The sequence below is a fragment of the Calidris pugnax genome, unplaced genomic scaffold, assembly GCF_001431845.1.
Source record: "Calidris pugnax isolate Ruff unplaced genomic scaffold, ASM143184v1 scaffold24, whole genome shotgun sequence".
Lineage (NCBI taxonomy): Eukaryota > Metazoa > Chordata > Aves > Charadriiformes > Scolopacidae > Calidris > Calidris pugnax.
In genome coordinates, this window is record NW_015090922.1 from 26,996,774 (window position 1) to 27,011,814 (window position 15,041).

At 38.2% G+C, this 15,041-nt stretch overlaps 1 protein-coding gene across 1 annotated transcript in view; it reads right to left on the minus strand.

The window, feature by feature from the left end:
- Positions 1 to 3,365: 3,365 nt before the first annotated feature.
- The window catches only part of NUP133 (nucleoporin 133kDa), a 32,615-nt gene continuing 20,939 nt past the window's right edge, over positions 3,366 to 15,041 (minus strand). Inside the window, exons 20-26 of the mRNA XM_014951232.1 lie at positions 13,973 to 14,131; positions 12,453 to 12,588; positions 11,082 to 11,200; positions 9,506 to 9,586; positions 7,736 to 7,800; positions 5,449 to 5,537; positions 3,366 to 4,140 (exon numbers count right to left, since the gene is read on the minus strand). Coding sequence (XP_014806718.1) covers positions 4,004 to 4,140; positions 5,449 to 5,537; positions 7,736 to 7,800; positions 9,506 to 9,586; positions 11,082 to 11,200; positions 12,453 to 12,588; positions 13,973 to 14,131 — 786 coding nt within the window. The 3' untranslated portion in view covers positions 3,366 to 4,003. The remainder of the gene's footprint in view (positions 4,141 to 5,448; positions 5,538 to 7,735; positions 7,801 to 9,505; positions 9,587 to 11,081; positions 11,201 to 12,452; positions 12,589 to 13,972; positions 14,132 to 15,041) is intronic.

A 15,041-nucleotide genomic window follows, 5' to 3' on the forward strand; every position in this document is an offset into this window, starting at 1 on the left:
GGCCCGGGCCCACCGGGGCGTGAGGGCGGAGCGGGCCGCGGCCCTGCCGGGGCTGGGCGGGCCGAGGGAGGCCGGGGGCCTTCGGCTGTGCCCCCCTGTGAGTCGGGGGAGAGGAGAGGAGGCCCCCACGGATCCCACCTTGTTCCGAAGGGGCAGGTGCGGGCGGGCGGCAGGGCGGAGGAAGGGGGTTGTGAGGGAAGGCGAGGGGACGAGGCCCAGCCGTGGTTTGCAGTGATGCCATTGTCCAGGTGGCTGCCCACCCAAAAGCCACAGCTGAGATAAGCCATGCCTTTTTTTTTTCCTTTGCTATGACTTAAAAATGGAAATTAAACGCAGGGGATAACATCTGTCAGGCTGAAGAGATGGCCGGTGAAGCATTAATCTCAGTGACCGTCTGGTCCCAGAAGCCTACACAGCCATGAAGGCTGGTGCCATTCCCCGGTACCCGTGGCTGGCCGCTGATGGGCCGGGCAAGACGGGAATCCTCCCCTTCTCCCTGCGGCTCACCCAGCCCAAAAGGAGCGCGATCTCACAGGTAAGTCATCTCTGATGAGCTGGAGGCACCGCGCAAGCAAAGAGGAACAGTTCATCTCCTTCAGCTATGGATATTTAAGCAGAGATTCCATGTGGGACACTCAGAAGATTTTATATAGAAATTCCAATTACCGATGGAAAGAAGAGGGAGTGATGCAAGCAGATTTGCAGCCCTGGCAATGAGTCGATGAAAATCAACCTTCAAGACCTTCTCTGAAGACACGACTGGACAAGGGTAAAGCCTTTTAAAATTTAGGGAGTCAGGAGAAGAGGAGGAAGAAATGTTAAGCCAGAAGTGCTCATGCTGTGAGCAGTGTCCTGCAACTGAAGGCATTTCTACAGCTGATTTCCTCCACTACAAGGCAGAGCAGAAGGACCAACAGAGAAGCAGACAACTTTTCTTCTCCTCTGTTTAATTTCTGCACCCTCCAGTTTGGCAGCATCTCTCTTTACCTCTGGCTGCTCCCTATTTCATTCCGCTATAGATTTTCATTTCCTGTCAAGTTATGTATTGAAGCAGGCTGGGGATAAAACATGCTCTTCTCTCACACTGTTCTTCAGCTTCTCATGTTATTTTTCAGTTCTGTCATCAACAACTGGCAGTACAAAAATCGGAAGCCTGAAAACACTTAAAGGCATCACAGCCATCAAATCTATTTACAGAACTGCAACGCTCCGCCATGGATTCCAATTCCAAAATATGGTCAGTTGTGTTGAATCAGAAAACGAGTAACAGAATGCCTAACCTCGCTGAAAGATAAACATTCTTAATCCTTCAATGAAACCTGATGCCAGCACAAACCCACTCTATCCCTTCTGTTTCTTTTAATTTTCTCTCTGCCCCAATCTAGTTTACAGCAAAGTGCCCGATGGCAACGTTAAATCCTTTTCCTTCTGCGTAAAAGATTATTTTCCGCACTTAGGTCTGATACTTAGCTGGACTCGTGAAATGAGTTTGATTTTGGTCCCAGGTCAGAAATGGTTTGAAGTTAGTTTCCAGGAGAGCCTGGGCACAAAGAGGGTCACTATCCACAACACACAGCTTCTGAGACTGATCACAAATGACAACTGATAAGCTTTCCTGCTACTCTGGTGACAACAGAGGAGGGAAGTGTGGACATCCTGTACCACGTGTATTTTCCATTACTGAGAAAACAACTATTTGAGAAACAACATATGCTACCCATACTCCTTAAGCCGTTTTAACCAAGACCCGAATCTTTTAGTCCCAAGTTTTTTTCAGGCTTTGTTACACTTGGAAGGAACCTAGAGCTCTGGTGTGACCTTCGATAGGCAGTGGTAAATGAAGGCATCCTCCCTGCACAATAACTGGAGAGGGGAGTTCTGCACCAGAACAGCTCATTACATAAAAAAATGGGTGATGGAGAGGAGGAACAGCCCCAAATCCCAGCCTCTTCAAGCTTCCCAACGGAACAGTGAACCAGCTCAACACTCCTAAGCACAAGGACATTAAACTTTAGTTTAGACACGGAAGTTATTTTAATGAGGTTTTATGTAAGTAAACTCATTGCCTGTAGCCTTCTGTTTTGGCAATAGTCAGATGGAAAGCTGTTGTACAAGTGCCAAATGCGTCCCAACCCAGCAATAGAATAAAACATTAGCTGCGAAGCCTCCACGGCCCATCGCTTCCCCAGAACCTGGAAGAACGCTCTGACACCAACCGGAACAAACCCAGCAGAGAAGCCAGGCACTCCGGAGCGCACGGAGAGCTAAGGATGAGCACAAACACCCACTTCTGGAGCAAGCTTTGCGGGGCTTGCCCTGCCCCTCCTGACAGAATAGAGGTGGTCGGCAGCTTAGGAAGGGATGAGAGAGCCCCAGAGTGTTTTACTGTGGATGGGTCAATTAAAGAGATTCCTCTTCAAGCAACATTTAGAGTCTAGTAAAAGCTTGGGTAGAACGTATTTTGGCAGGGGGTGGCAATCACTTGTTAGATTATTCCCTTTCACCTAAAACGTGAAGTTTATCACTAATGTGAAATCACTTTTAAAGAGATATTTAAACAAGCAAGTGGAATTCTTTTACAGCTTTAAGTGACCCGCTCCTTTGAGACTGAGAGTCAAACCCACACTTCTTTCTCTGGGCCATGCAAGGCTGTAAAAGAGCAAAGTTCGCTTCTTAGAACAATCTTAGAAGATGACTGCTGGTGCATTTCTTTCCCATATTAGTTAGAACCTCTCTAGATAAATCCATTCTTCCAAACATGTTCAGACTCTCAGCCCAGCTTACTGTATTAGTACAGGCAGGAGAGGAAGCCACAGAAGGGGAGCTGTGCTTTTAAAACTAGAAACTGGATTCTCTTCAACCAATTTAACTTCTGACCTTCTCAGCTGTTGGATCAAATCGTTGCAGCAGGCAGTGAGCCAGACAAGTAAAACATAAGGGCATGCGAGTCGCTCTGCATTCACTCTGGCAGTTGAGCTACTTGCAAAAGGAAGGTACAACGTGTCAGATTAAAGTAACTTTGATTTAAAGATTAAAATCTGCTGCCAATCAGAATAATTAAAATTGAAAAGTTAAATGACTTGTTTTTTTATTCTCTTGTCAGAGATAACTAACTGGGCCAGTGGAGTAAAAAAAACAATAAAAAAAATTAGTAGCATCAACTAGTAGAGAGAACAAGTCGCCGAGTAAAGAAGATCGTGCTGGACTCCCACACTTTCCTAACTGCTTTCTAGGTTTCTTCCGAGCCCCTAGGTTCAAGCAGTTGCTGGGAATGACTGCATGGTGAGCTGTTTGTCTCATTTTTACACATATTCTAGAAATTTGCATATAACTTAAATGAAAGTTAAATAGATAAAACATTGAAATGTTTTGAAAAAGTTTAATCTTACAAACTGTAAGAATATTTGCTGAACCAGAGGACTTTGAAGGAGAACTGTGCTTTATTCCTTTGTGTCACAGACAAGTTGAGTGACCAGTAACAACCCAGGTATCCTTTTTGTACCAGTCATCTTTAACACAAAATTGAAATTACCTAGTTTCTACAGCAAAAACTGTTGTTCAAAGAGAAAGTAGAGGCATCTTATAGAATAATCATTTGTTTCTACAGTAAGCTAAGCAGTCACCCAGCATTAATGTTTTCAGTTTGCTCTGAACTGAAATCTCAGCCTCAGTGAAGCCAGAGCAAAGTTTCCACCTTCCACAGTGGGTCCCATATTTGCACATTTGTCCTCGTCTGCACACGAGTCTCAGGCAGGACTCCTACCAATGCAGATATAAAATGAAACAGCAAGTTTATGAAAGGCACAGAAAACAAAAACTTTAGTTTTCTTTTCCCTGAAAACACACTTCTGCCTCCCTTGACTAAATCTATAAATATAAGACCGAGTATATTACTTATATAGATTTTATTACAAAGTTTTAGCAAAAAAAGAACAGAACGTAACAAAAGTATACATGAATTTAACAGGTCTTTAGGAAAAACATTTTTTAAAAATAGTAAGAATCATGCTTGTCCATGAACATAGTGTTCATAGATTGCCTTTAACACAAATTCGAAGTAAGGACTCCGTTTCAAGCTGCCAAGTTCATTTGCTTGTAGCAGGTCCTTCACCTCCGGTAAATATTCACTTAACTGAACTCCTACAACACAAAACCTTTTATTACAGCACTGATAAAGGTACTTTGCCTTAGAAGTTAAAATGATTTTTAAGTAAACACCTGTCCCTGCCTCAGAGTTAATTTAATCTTTGGAATTGAGGAGATCTAATTCTATTATACATGCCAAGAAATACAGTAAAGCCTGTAAAACTGAGTTTAAAAAAAATTTCCTACCCAAACAGAGCTGCTCAGTGAATTTATGATTAAACCGAAAATCCAAGTGTTTACATAACACTTCACCAAAATAAATAAATAAATAACAAAGAAAAGAATGACCAGTGACATAATAAGTATTATATCAACGATTGCAACCTTTCAGTCTGGCCTGTGAGAACCTTAAAAAAGGAAAGAAACTGACAGGATTGAACACACAAAACGAGAACTGTTCTGAAGAACTTAATTCACGTATTTTTGACATGGAGCCTGCTCTTATCTGGAAAAAGTTCTTATGCAGAAATATTTAAGATGGACTTCTACTCTCAATTGGTTCCCGCTTCCTCCCCCAGCTGTGATTTCCATGGCCATAACTTCCCATGGTCAGCTTTACCTGGGGGTGGTGGGATGGTGTGGGGGTGGGTGGATTTTGGTGGTGATGGGTTTGGGGTTTTTTGGGTTTTGTTTAGGTTTTTTTTGTTTGGTGTGGGTTTTTTTGTTTTTTGCTTTTGGGGCAGGAAAACAAGAACAAAAAAACATTTAAGCTAAAATACATTAAGGTCTTCCGAGTGACAGACTGTCCTGGTTTGAGGTAAAACAGAACCAATTTTCTGTTCAGTAATTTTACTTTTCAGTGAAGTCTCTTCTAACTAACCGCACACTCTGAAATTAACGGCGTATTTTTCAGATAGTGTCGACTTCTAGCAGAGAGAAGTCCTGATGTTTATAATTAATTCCAAGGCATGGTATGCAGAGAGGCTCCTGCTTATACTTATTGCTCAAACCACGACAGAGACAAAGAGTTATTAACTCCTTATCTTGCAGAAGATACGTATTTAACTCAGGAAGACACACTTTACAGTAAGAAACTGCTAAAAAAACAATGGCTGCCCTACTGAGCAAATAATTTGAGGGTACTAGCATTATAACAAAGAAATCTGCTCATCTCCTCCCCCTTCAACATTTTACAGAGATAGAATTGGCTCCGTATGGTTGTAATTATCTAGTAGAATGCGTAGAAGAACTACTCTGAGAATTTATTAACACTACTTCTTACATATTATGTGTTCATCTTAAGTAGCTTTTGAAACAACTAAACAATTTCAAGAAGTTCAATTTCTTTTAAGTACACTTTACCTTCTTTCAGTAGTTTCTGTAATACTTTCACAAATATACTCTCTTTAGAGGCTTCAATTGGATCATCTTTACCGTCTGAACTAGACCATCTGCAAGTCAAAGAATACGTTGGTGGGAAGAACAGCACATGAAATCAAACAAAAACTAACAAGAAAAAATATACAGGAAACTTGACAAATTGTATTTTACGACTGAGATGATGCAAATATAAATTTATTTTTGGTAGAATAAAGCAAGAGCAGCAATTTGCTAACATTTGAAAAAAAAACAAACTAAACAAAAACAAAAAAGCAAAGGCTGAGAAAAGGAAGGAGGAGGAAACAAATAGTTAAATTTTAAGTTGCAGCCCTATAACAGCACACACAGATACAAACCAAATACAGTTTGTCTCATTTGTGATTAAATGTGAAGGGGAAGACTCGTGAATGCAAGTCTCATCTGTGATAAGAAAATCCCAAACAGATTTTTCTAAGAGAAAGGATATTTAAAATGACAATATTTAATATTTTTAGAGGTTTATGTGAAGCAATTTTAAGTCAACACCAACCTAACTTCTTTTGCTGTAGTTGTAACCTTTCATAGTTGAAATTTTCTGTTCCGTATGTAAAACTGCCAGATAAAACCAGTTGTCTTAGCACTCCCTAAATCAACTTGTACCTCCCTGGGTCAATGGGACACACTTCCAACAGAGCTGGACCTGGCTCCCAGAAGCAATTACTGACAAATCCTCTGTACTTCACTGACACCATGGTTTTACCATGGATGACACTTAAACTTCCAAACTTCTAGGATTTCATCTTTAATTCTACTGGGAAGAATGGGAGGGAGGGGTAGGGGAATTTGAGGAAACAAATCACTCTCGGGCACAGAGGAGGACAGGGAGGACCCTACCAGAAGGTCCAGGAGCATGCTCAGCAAGGCTCACCATTCTGCCCAAAGAACTTGACCACCATTTGTAGCTGCTAAGCTGGAAAACAGATGCCATCCTTAAAAGTAGGTGTTGTAATGTGTCAAACACTTACTTTTGCACACAGATGAAAGTTGACACTTCCTCTTTTGAAATAGCGATCAACCTCTTTGTAAGCCTTTGAGAACCTCGCTGGCCTGGAAACCTAACTGGGGCATCAAGTTTTCTAAACACTATTCAGTGCAAAGTGATCTCAAATTGCATCTGGTTAGCTAGCAGAGTGGGCAAAATCTTGTCAGAATTATATAGAATTTAAATGGTTTAAATATTATGTTCAAAACCCTGTTCTTGGCCTAGGACATAAACCTTGGCCAGGCCTTGGCCAGGACATAAACCAACTATTGGACTGGTGCCATGTAGGAGCCCTGGATTCTTCTGTCTTGAAAATAACAGGAAGCGAAGAGAACACTTAGTGTAGCATGAACCTGTTTCTGCATATTATTTGTGTCATGTGTGACAATAACTTAGTCACGCAGCTAGGAATTTATTTTCTACAGACCACTGTCCTTTGGAATCTGTCCTATCCGTAAGTGTGAATCCAAATGCTGCTTATTTCCAGTTTAATCACAAATGGCACAGCGCATTTGGAATATATTCTCATCTTTTCTTCCTTACATCCTCTAGGAGCTAGAAAAGCTAGATAACTTCTAAAAATTAGAAAGGAAAGGGAGGAAATGCCATTTGAGCTATTTAACCTATGGGAGAGCAGTAGCACTGCTTGATTTTCTGACCCATTGGATTCAGCCTGAATTTGCTATTGAACATCCAAAAGAGAGGCTCTTTTAAGCAGTATTTAAGGCTTCAATTTCTTACAGTCAACAATGTAGCTTTAACTCAAAAAGATCATGAACTTGTCGATGTGACAAGTTTTGGGGAAACTTGTCCTAAGGGAAAATAACTGAGAAAAAGTTTTGTCGATTTTTACAATCGCCAAAAATAAGTGAAATGAAAGTTTTTAGGAATGACCTCCGCACATGTTGCTCTTAAAAAGCATCTGTTTGAGATACTTCAAAGGAAAAAAAAAAAAAATCAGCATTTGTCACTCTTTTGCCCTAGCAAAGGGTTCAGAAACGAAAGCTGCACGGGTACATTCCTGTCTCGCAGGTTGCCAGCCAGGTAAGCAAATAAAGTACCACGGACTTTTTTTTGCTGGAGTTTCGCTTTACAAATTAAAAGATACATTCAGATCAGATACTTTACAAACCTTGTACTATGAAACTCGATCTTTTCAGTGAGCTAGAGAATGGTATACTAACTATGTAATTCTGGAAAAGCTGTGTCACAAATACTCCCAGTAAATTATATTCATATTGGACTCACCCGTCTCTTTGGAGAGCCTTACACAGAATTTTAAGTTTAAGATCATTTACATCCACTTCCTCTTCCTTCAATTCATATAAGAAGAAAAGACAGGTAAGTTAATTTATTTTTTTTTTTAAAGAAATAATCACTCAGTCACACAGATTATACCAATGAGTTAGATTCTTCAATTGCTGAACATTGTTTTTAAAAATGTACTATTTTAACAGATGACCTGATCAGAGTGTTGGAACACCAAAGCCTGTTCATTTCCATTGCATGGAGGGTTTGTCTAACCCAGCAGAGGTGTCTGAGACTCAATAAATGGGCTGAAACATCAGAAAAAAGACCGTATATTTTTTTTTCCACCACTCAATGTCCAAAAGCATTACATCTGCTTTAAATTCCCCTCATAAGAGAAACCACAGACTCTTCAATAGAGAAGCCTGGAAGCAAGAGGATGAGTCTCAAATTTATGCTATGTTTTTGCAAGAGAAAAGCAGGGAAAACTAGGGAACAGCTAGTTTTTAGGCTGTAGTCCAAATCACCGTCTCCAATTTGTGCTGAATGGTTCTACTGAAGTTATTAGAGACTCAAATATCTGAGCAAAAAATCATTTAAAATCTCGTATTTCTGGAGTGACATTTATTTTATTTAGATTTAGAAAACCCAATAGAGTTGTCTCAGTGTTCATGAATTGCGCTGACAAAATTTAAGAGGAAAACTAATTTAAAAGAAAGAACCAAATGAGTTCACTCAAATTTAGTTTACTGCAAAATATTATTATTTGTACTACTTGTGTTGTAAAAATTAAGGGGGAAGTTAGAAAAAAAAAACAAACATTGACTTTTCTTTTTAAATTAGAGTGAACTAACTCAGAGTAAAATACTATTATAAGTAGTAATACTCTTTCCTCAGTACACAAAATAACTAAACACTGGACAAATAAACATATTAATACATAAAGCAAAAAACCTCTAGTTAGTAAAGAAATGTTATTCAAAAGCAAATTTGCTAAAAGAAATGCAATTAAAACCAATTTAAATTAAAAAAAAATATTAAGACATTTATAATTATCAAACCGAAGTTACTGAAGGCCAACAAAATGGCACAATGGTGTTCACAAAGCACTACTACAGAGAGGATTTTAAACTGGAGCCCTACCCAGAAAAGCAGGAATTGGGATAATCAGAAAAAAGGTCTCATTTTCAATTAGAAAGGAATACTTGTGCTGAAATAATACAACTTTAGTTTTATAGCAAAGACTGTTCTTAATTCAGGACTGATGCTCCTCAGAAGCCGATTTATTCGTGCTCAGTGGAAAATTACTTCTGACAAGATACTAGATCATACAATGAGATGCAGTGAGAAAGCAGATAGCAAATCTGTGACTTGATGCTATTTACATGTTAAAAAGCTGGTGACTATCCCACATTATCTCATGAGAATCAGAGAAACCGCCAATAGGCAAGAACTGAACTACTGAAAACAGATGATGTTTGTCCCGTTTGGAGAAAGCCTGTAGGGAAGCAGGGCTCTAAAAAAGCAACTACAGACTATAAATGGGAAGTGAAGATGAGGAGTGTCATTTTTCTTAAATGATCTAAACCACATTTGGCATTAAGTCTCCAGTGACTTAAAAACAAGCTAAAAAAACACATCAGGGTTTATTTTTAATTACCGTACACTAAGCTAATATGTTAACTAACTACAGATGCACCATCCTAGCTTAAATAACAATACGTTTTTAAAAAGCTTCTGGATTAGAAATCCTTCAAAAACTTTTCATACCTCGTCAATATATTCCAGTAGATCAAGTGCTTTCTTGAAGTCATACTCATTGGCCCTTCTGTTCTCATCACATATGTACATCTATGATACGAGAGATTAACGTAGAGAATTATTTTTAGCCTACAAACTAATGTAACTGATATCATGGACAACTCACTGTGGGAAGACCACCGTGTATTTTCCACTTACATGACCTTCTCATGAAAATATGTCTTGATTCAACCGCAAGTATTTTTATAGTAAGGAATATACTTAAGGTTTTAGAGCAGCATTCCACCTACATGACAATGGTCTGTGGACAAATGATATTGGATGTAAGGCTGCTAGGTTTCAAATTTAAATGCCATTTAAGGCTGTAACATTCCTGGACTATTGTAGCCAGAGCTCAGCTCCACAAATAAGCTCTCAGAATCATTTCAGTAATTAAGCTCAAAGCAGTACTTAAGCACACGTACTGCCTTTTAAAAACAGACAAGTTTGCTATCAATATTTCACACATCCTCCCCCCAACAAAATTTTAAATTAGAACTTTAAAGGAAAATTAACATTAACACTCTTTTTATTTACACTTCCCGAATTTCATTCTCACATTGCAAGTAGTGAGTATGAACATTGGTTTGACAATAGAGAGAATACAGAAGAAAAACTGTCACGGTCCCAGTGCTTGCCAAGACACTTCCCTAGTATCCCCTAATTCCACACATAGTCTTATGTAAAGATACAGGTAATGACTTCAAAATCTGCTATTAGCATTATTCTAAAAAAATGAGGAGAATGTAAACAAGCACACTATCAGCCTTTCATTTTCCTCAGAATTACAGGAAAAATAAGGAGTTGCAAAACTGACACCTAGACAGGATCTGGTTTATTTTACAATGTACGATTGTTGCTCATTGAAATTTTTTGTGTGCATCGCTGGATGGCAAAAATATACTGTCAACAACGCAGAAATAGTAAGGCTACTGGTTGCTGGCTACCAGCAGAAAGGGATGTGGAAAGGGAGTCAGTGCTGTCGGTGATCCCAGTACTAAGCAGTTTGTGTTTTTGTTTCAGTATGGGTTGGGTTATTTTTTGGTTTGTTTTTGAAAAAGAAGAAAAGAAAAAATGTAGAAAGACTTTGGGTGCCTTTTTGCAACAGGTGACCTTCTAGCTTCTAGCCCTTTCTTTTTCTAGATTGCAGCATCCTTCTCCACTAAGGTGCAATTCTTCGTTCCTTCTGCCTTCCAAGTTCTGCCCTACTGAGAATGTAACAGAAGGTAAAAATTGTCTCATATCCAAGAACTGGCTTAGACCAGTAAATCAGCTTCTGGCACTGATTCGATTTGCTTTTTCTCCCAGCAGCACTCTGAAGCACACGTTTGACTAAAAGAAATTTGAACTAGAAAACAGCATTCTGAAGTTTGGTGCTGGTAGAAACTAAGCAAAGAGAAACAAATTCTTATATCAGAGCTTCACGTGCTTAGCAAGTCATGTAAAGTATAAAGACAGCTGTGATCTTCTCATTTGTTTGATTGCACAGAAACAGAAAACATATTGGAACTTTACCTGTATAATGAAGAAAACATGAGATACTTACATCGATGAGCTGGGACGCAGACAGCACTGGCATGTCATTGAGGTTCAGCTGTTTCTCTGCCAGTAATTGTTCAGGGAGTGTCTCCTGATGCAACAGAAAGCGCTCCTGTTCCGATATTTCTTGAAGTCGTTTAAAGAAATGAATGTTTCACATTATTCAAATATTATAATAATAGATTCTATGAAACAGCAATAACTGTGAGGTCACAATATTACTCAGGTCTGGAACTGTTTGTTATGATGCATTCTGTTTGGACACTTCTTTATGTTCCTGAAGCACAGAAATACTTCCGTTTCAATACTGTCACCCTGGTGATCTAGTTCTTACTTCCCACTCAGGCTTCCGGTGCAATGCAGACTGAGAACTCTTCCTTTTTCTCAAAACCACAAAATGAATACATAGGATTGGAGGGGAGTTGTTGTACTATGTCAGGAAAGTAAATTGGTTGCAATTTTTAGAAGCAACCTTTTGGCTGAGGATTTGGGCCATGGACCTGTTCCATCTCATGATATATTCCATTTTTTGATTGTTTTAATTTCCAGTATAATCTGCTCCAGGGTTATAAATTTATTAGGCCAAAACAATCAAAATGGAATAATTTGAGCCACAGTATGTGAACCCAACTTCCCCCCCGCCCTGCCCTCAAGTTCCACTGCATGGTAGAAAGCAGCATTTTGTCTGTTTAAATGGATAAGCAGAATGCAGCAGAAATCATCATTACTTATCAATAGAAAATTGATACACGAAGAACACAAGTTTTAAAAACTATGTCATGTACCTACAGAAATAATACAGCATAATGAAACACTTTCACTGTAACCTTTATAGATACAGAGACAGATGCTGAGAAAGCACTTTCTGATCACAAATTTATATATTTGTGGATACACTATTACAATACAACAGTCACAGGATTTCCCTGTAAGGCCTCAGAGTCTCAGGACTCAAGAAGAATTAAAAAAATTGAGCGCCATTCAATAAATACACTTTAAGAAATTAACTCATTTTTACCTTGCATCTGAAATATAAGATGTAGCTTCACCTAATTCAGAACTGCCTAATGACTTCTCAAAAAAACTGTGCAGCTTGTTATTTATACCAGTATTTTGTGTGTCATTAGAAAAAGTGAAAAGGTACAAATTTCCCTTGCTCACAGTCCTATCTCACAGGTGAAGGCAAATTCTAAGGTTACTGCCTCATGCTGTCTTCCTTATCCTTCCTGCAATGAGCAAAATCATCAGCTCATTTATCCTTACCACATGAAGTCAGAGCCCTCAGCCTAATAAATTAACTATCTGCAAAATTAACATGATTCCATTTTCAATAATTTCATTGGTCTGTTCTTTGCTTTGCTCTGTTTTTATTTCTTACCTTCTATTTTCTCTTGCAGTATATCTTCTGAGAAGTCCGACGCCAGTGCAGCCAATTTGCTCAAGCCAAGAAGTGTTTTTTTCTTTGCAAAATATCGGGTCTCCATATTTGCTAAAGTCTGCAACGTTCTGTGAGCCTGAAATTATGAAAGATGTTAGAAATCAGTTTTAGAATTTAACATCAGAAGTTTAACAGATGAGGATTTGATTTGAGATGCAGTCTCACACCTATTTATTGTTTGTAATACTATAACCCTTACTTTTTAAAGTCATACAACTTGTGCGTTAAAACTTTGCATTACACTCTTCAGGAAGAGATATAGATTTCTACTCCAATTATACCCAAAAAACATTTTCAATACTAAGCAAGAAAAAACATCTTATGTTCAAAGGATAAATTGTAATTTCATGTATTATACCTCTGGGATCTTATTCGAGGCTTCTCAAAAAAACCCAAGCAAATATGCTTTGACAGGAAAATTTGGCACACAAATTGATTTACGTGTTAATTCAGGAATTTGAAAAACAGAATTCTATGTATAACGGCTGCAGTAACCAAACATTTAGGCAAGAATTTGTCTGTCAGACAAAAGAACAGAAAATTTCTGTGCACGCACTCAGAAATAAAGTATCCAGACTATATTACTTGTATATTTTAGAATTCCTGTCCCCTCTTCATAGTGCTTCGCTATAAAAGACAAAACCCCAGTCAACAGAAATGTTACAAGTTACAAGACTCCCAGGGTGGGTTTTTTTTCTTAGTTTGGTTTTGATTTTTGTATGGGTTTTTTTTTTAAGGGGCATAAAATATTATCAACCTATAATTTGCAGTAGCATAAACATTTCCATGCTCTGTGTGCTTAATAAATGGGCACACAAATTGAAAGAAGCCATTTTACTTTAGAATTAGTTAAAGTGAAATACATCCACAAATGTAGCAGAAAGAATGGAAGACTGACCAACAGGAAGCAGTGAAAGAATAACTGAGCAGCCCAGAAGGCAACAAAGAATCAAGTTTTAAAAAAAAGTCACATTAACCTATCCACATACACATTACATATTAAAAAAATACTGGTTTTATACTATGAATGTAAATGATGAAAGTGATTCCCCCAAATTATTTTCCTTTAGTTAGTTAGTTTTGAAATATAAATTTCAATTTTTCCCTTGCTGGATAATTTGAAAATGCTATTAATATTCCCTGTAAACCCTCAATGCCACCAAAGTGGTGATCACAGCCACATAAAGCTTCCTTGATACAAAATATTAGTCACCAGCAAGGGATGAAAAGCAGCCCTAATTTTCATTACATGGTGCAGGGACTTATGAGAGATACCAGATGGTGCCTGGAGGGAGGCTTTTGGTATTCCATTAATGATCCATGTAATCTCCCCCTTAACTTACCTAGGTAAGCTGTCTTCTTTCAATAATGAAAGTCAGAACTATATAATTTGCCTATCTGAATATGTGCTTGACTCATTTAACATGATATTTCAGTTTGGTCGTATTAAGAAACCTTACCTTTTGCAAATCCTGACTATTGATCTCATGTAACCAGCTCAGATGCTCATGAGCTTGCAAGAAATTGGCCAACTGTCCGTGCTGAGCAATAGGCTGAGATAACAGCTTCCCTCGCTTGCCTTTTTCTAAATACCAGCGGAACAGGAAATCTGAAAAATTCTGAAGGTAACAGGAATATGAGTGGATTTTAAAAGCTACATTTAAAGATCTTGTTTCTCTTCTAAGGCAAAATATTTCATAAAATACAATTGGTAAGAACATGGTAAGAACCTTCGTAAGAACATGGTAAGAACCTGTTTAACAACACAAGAAAAACACACACATAACATACTGTTGATGAAAAAACTTAAGAGAGTTCTGACAGAAATAGAGTTTAAAGAATTCATCAGCTCAGTGCAAGAGACGCTGATAGACACAGCAGGTTTTACCCTTCAACAGCAGTGAAGGAAGTGCCAAATGTAAATTCTTCATGTTAACCCATAAGAATGGAAACAGGTATCACATCAACCCCAAAGTATCTTCTGATCTTATTTTTTTACCTCTTCCTTACCCCCCCTCAGAACTCTGTGCTTACTATTTCCTTTCACATAAGTTTCCTTCTGGTTTTGAAACATCCCTTCCTATCTCCAACTGAAACGACAACCTTACTTCTCTCAACTAAAGCCTTTTTTTAAAAAAAAACAAACCAAAACCTACCTACTCTATCCTCAAAAAACTTAAATGCGACATAACTGATCAGGGTTTATGTCTGAGATTTAACTTCGTCTTTTCAGAGTCATTTTAGAATAATGCTAAATTTTAACAGCATTAACAATTAAATTTAACTGGAGAGGCCACCAGTCTGATATTTCTTCTATTAGATTTGATCTATTCAGCTCTACATTCATTAAAGTAACTTCTTTTCAGAAAGTGTTACTTTTTTCTTTAAAAAAAAAAAAAAAAAAGATCTGAAGAGAACAAATAGAGAATGTATTCCCTTCTTTGGCAGTATGTGCGAGTATTTAACATTCCCTATTAAAAACCATTTACTATAATTTCTGTCTGTTACTAATACTCCTGTTTGTTCTTA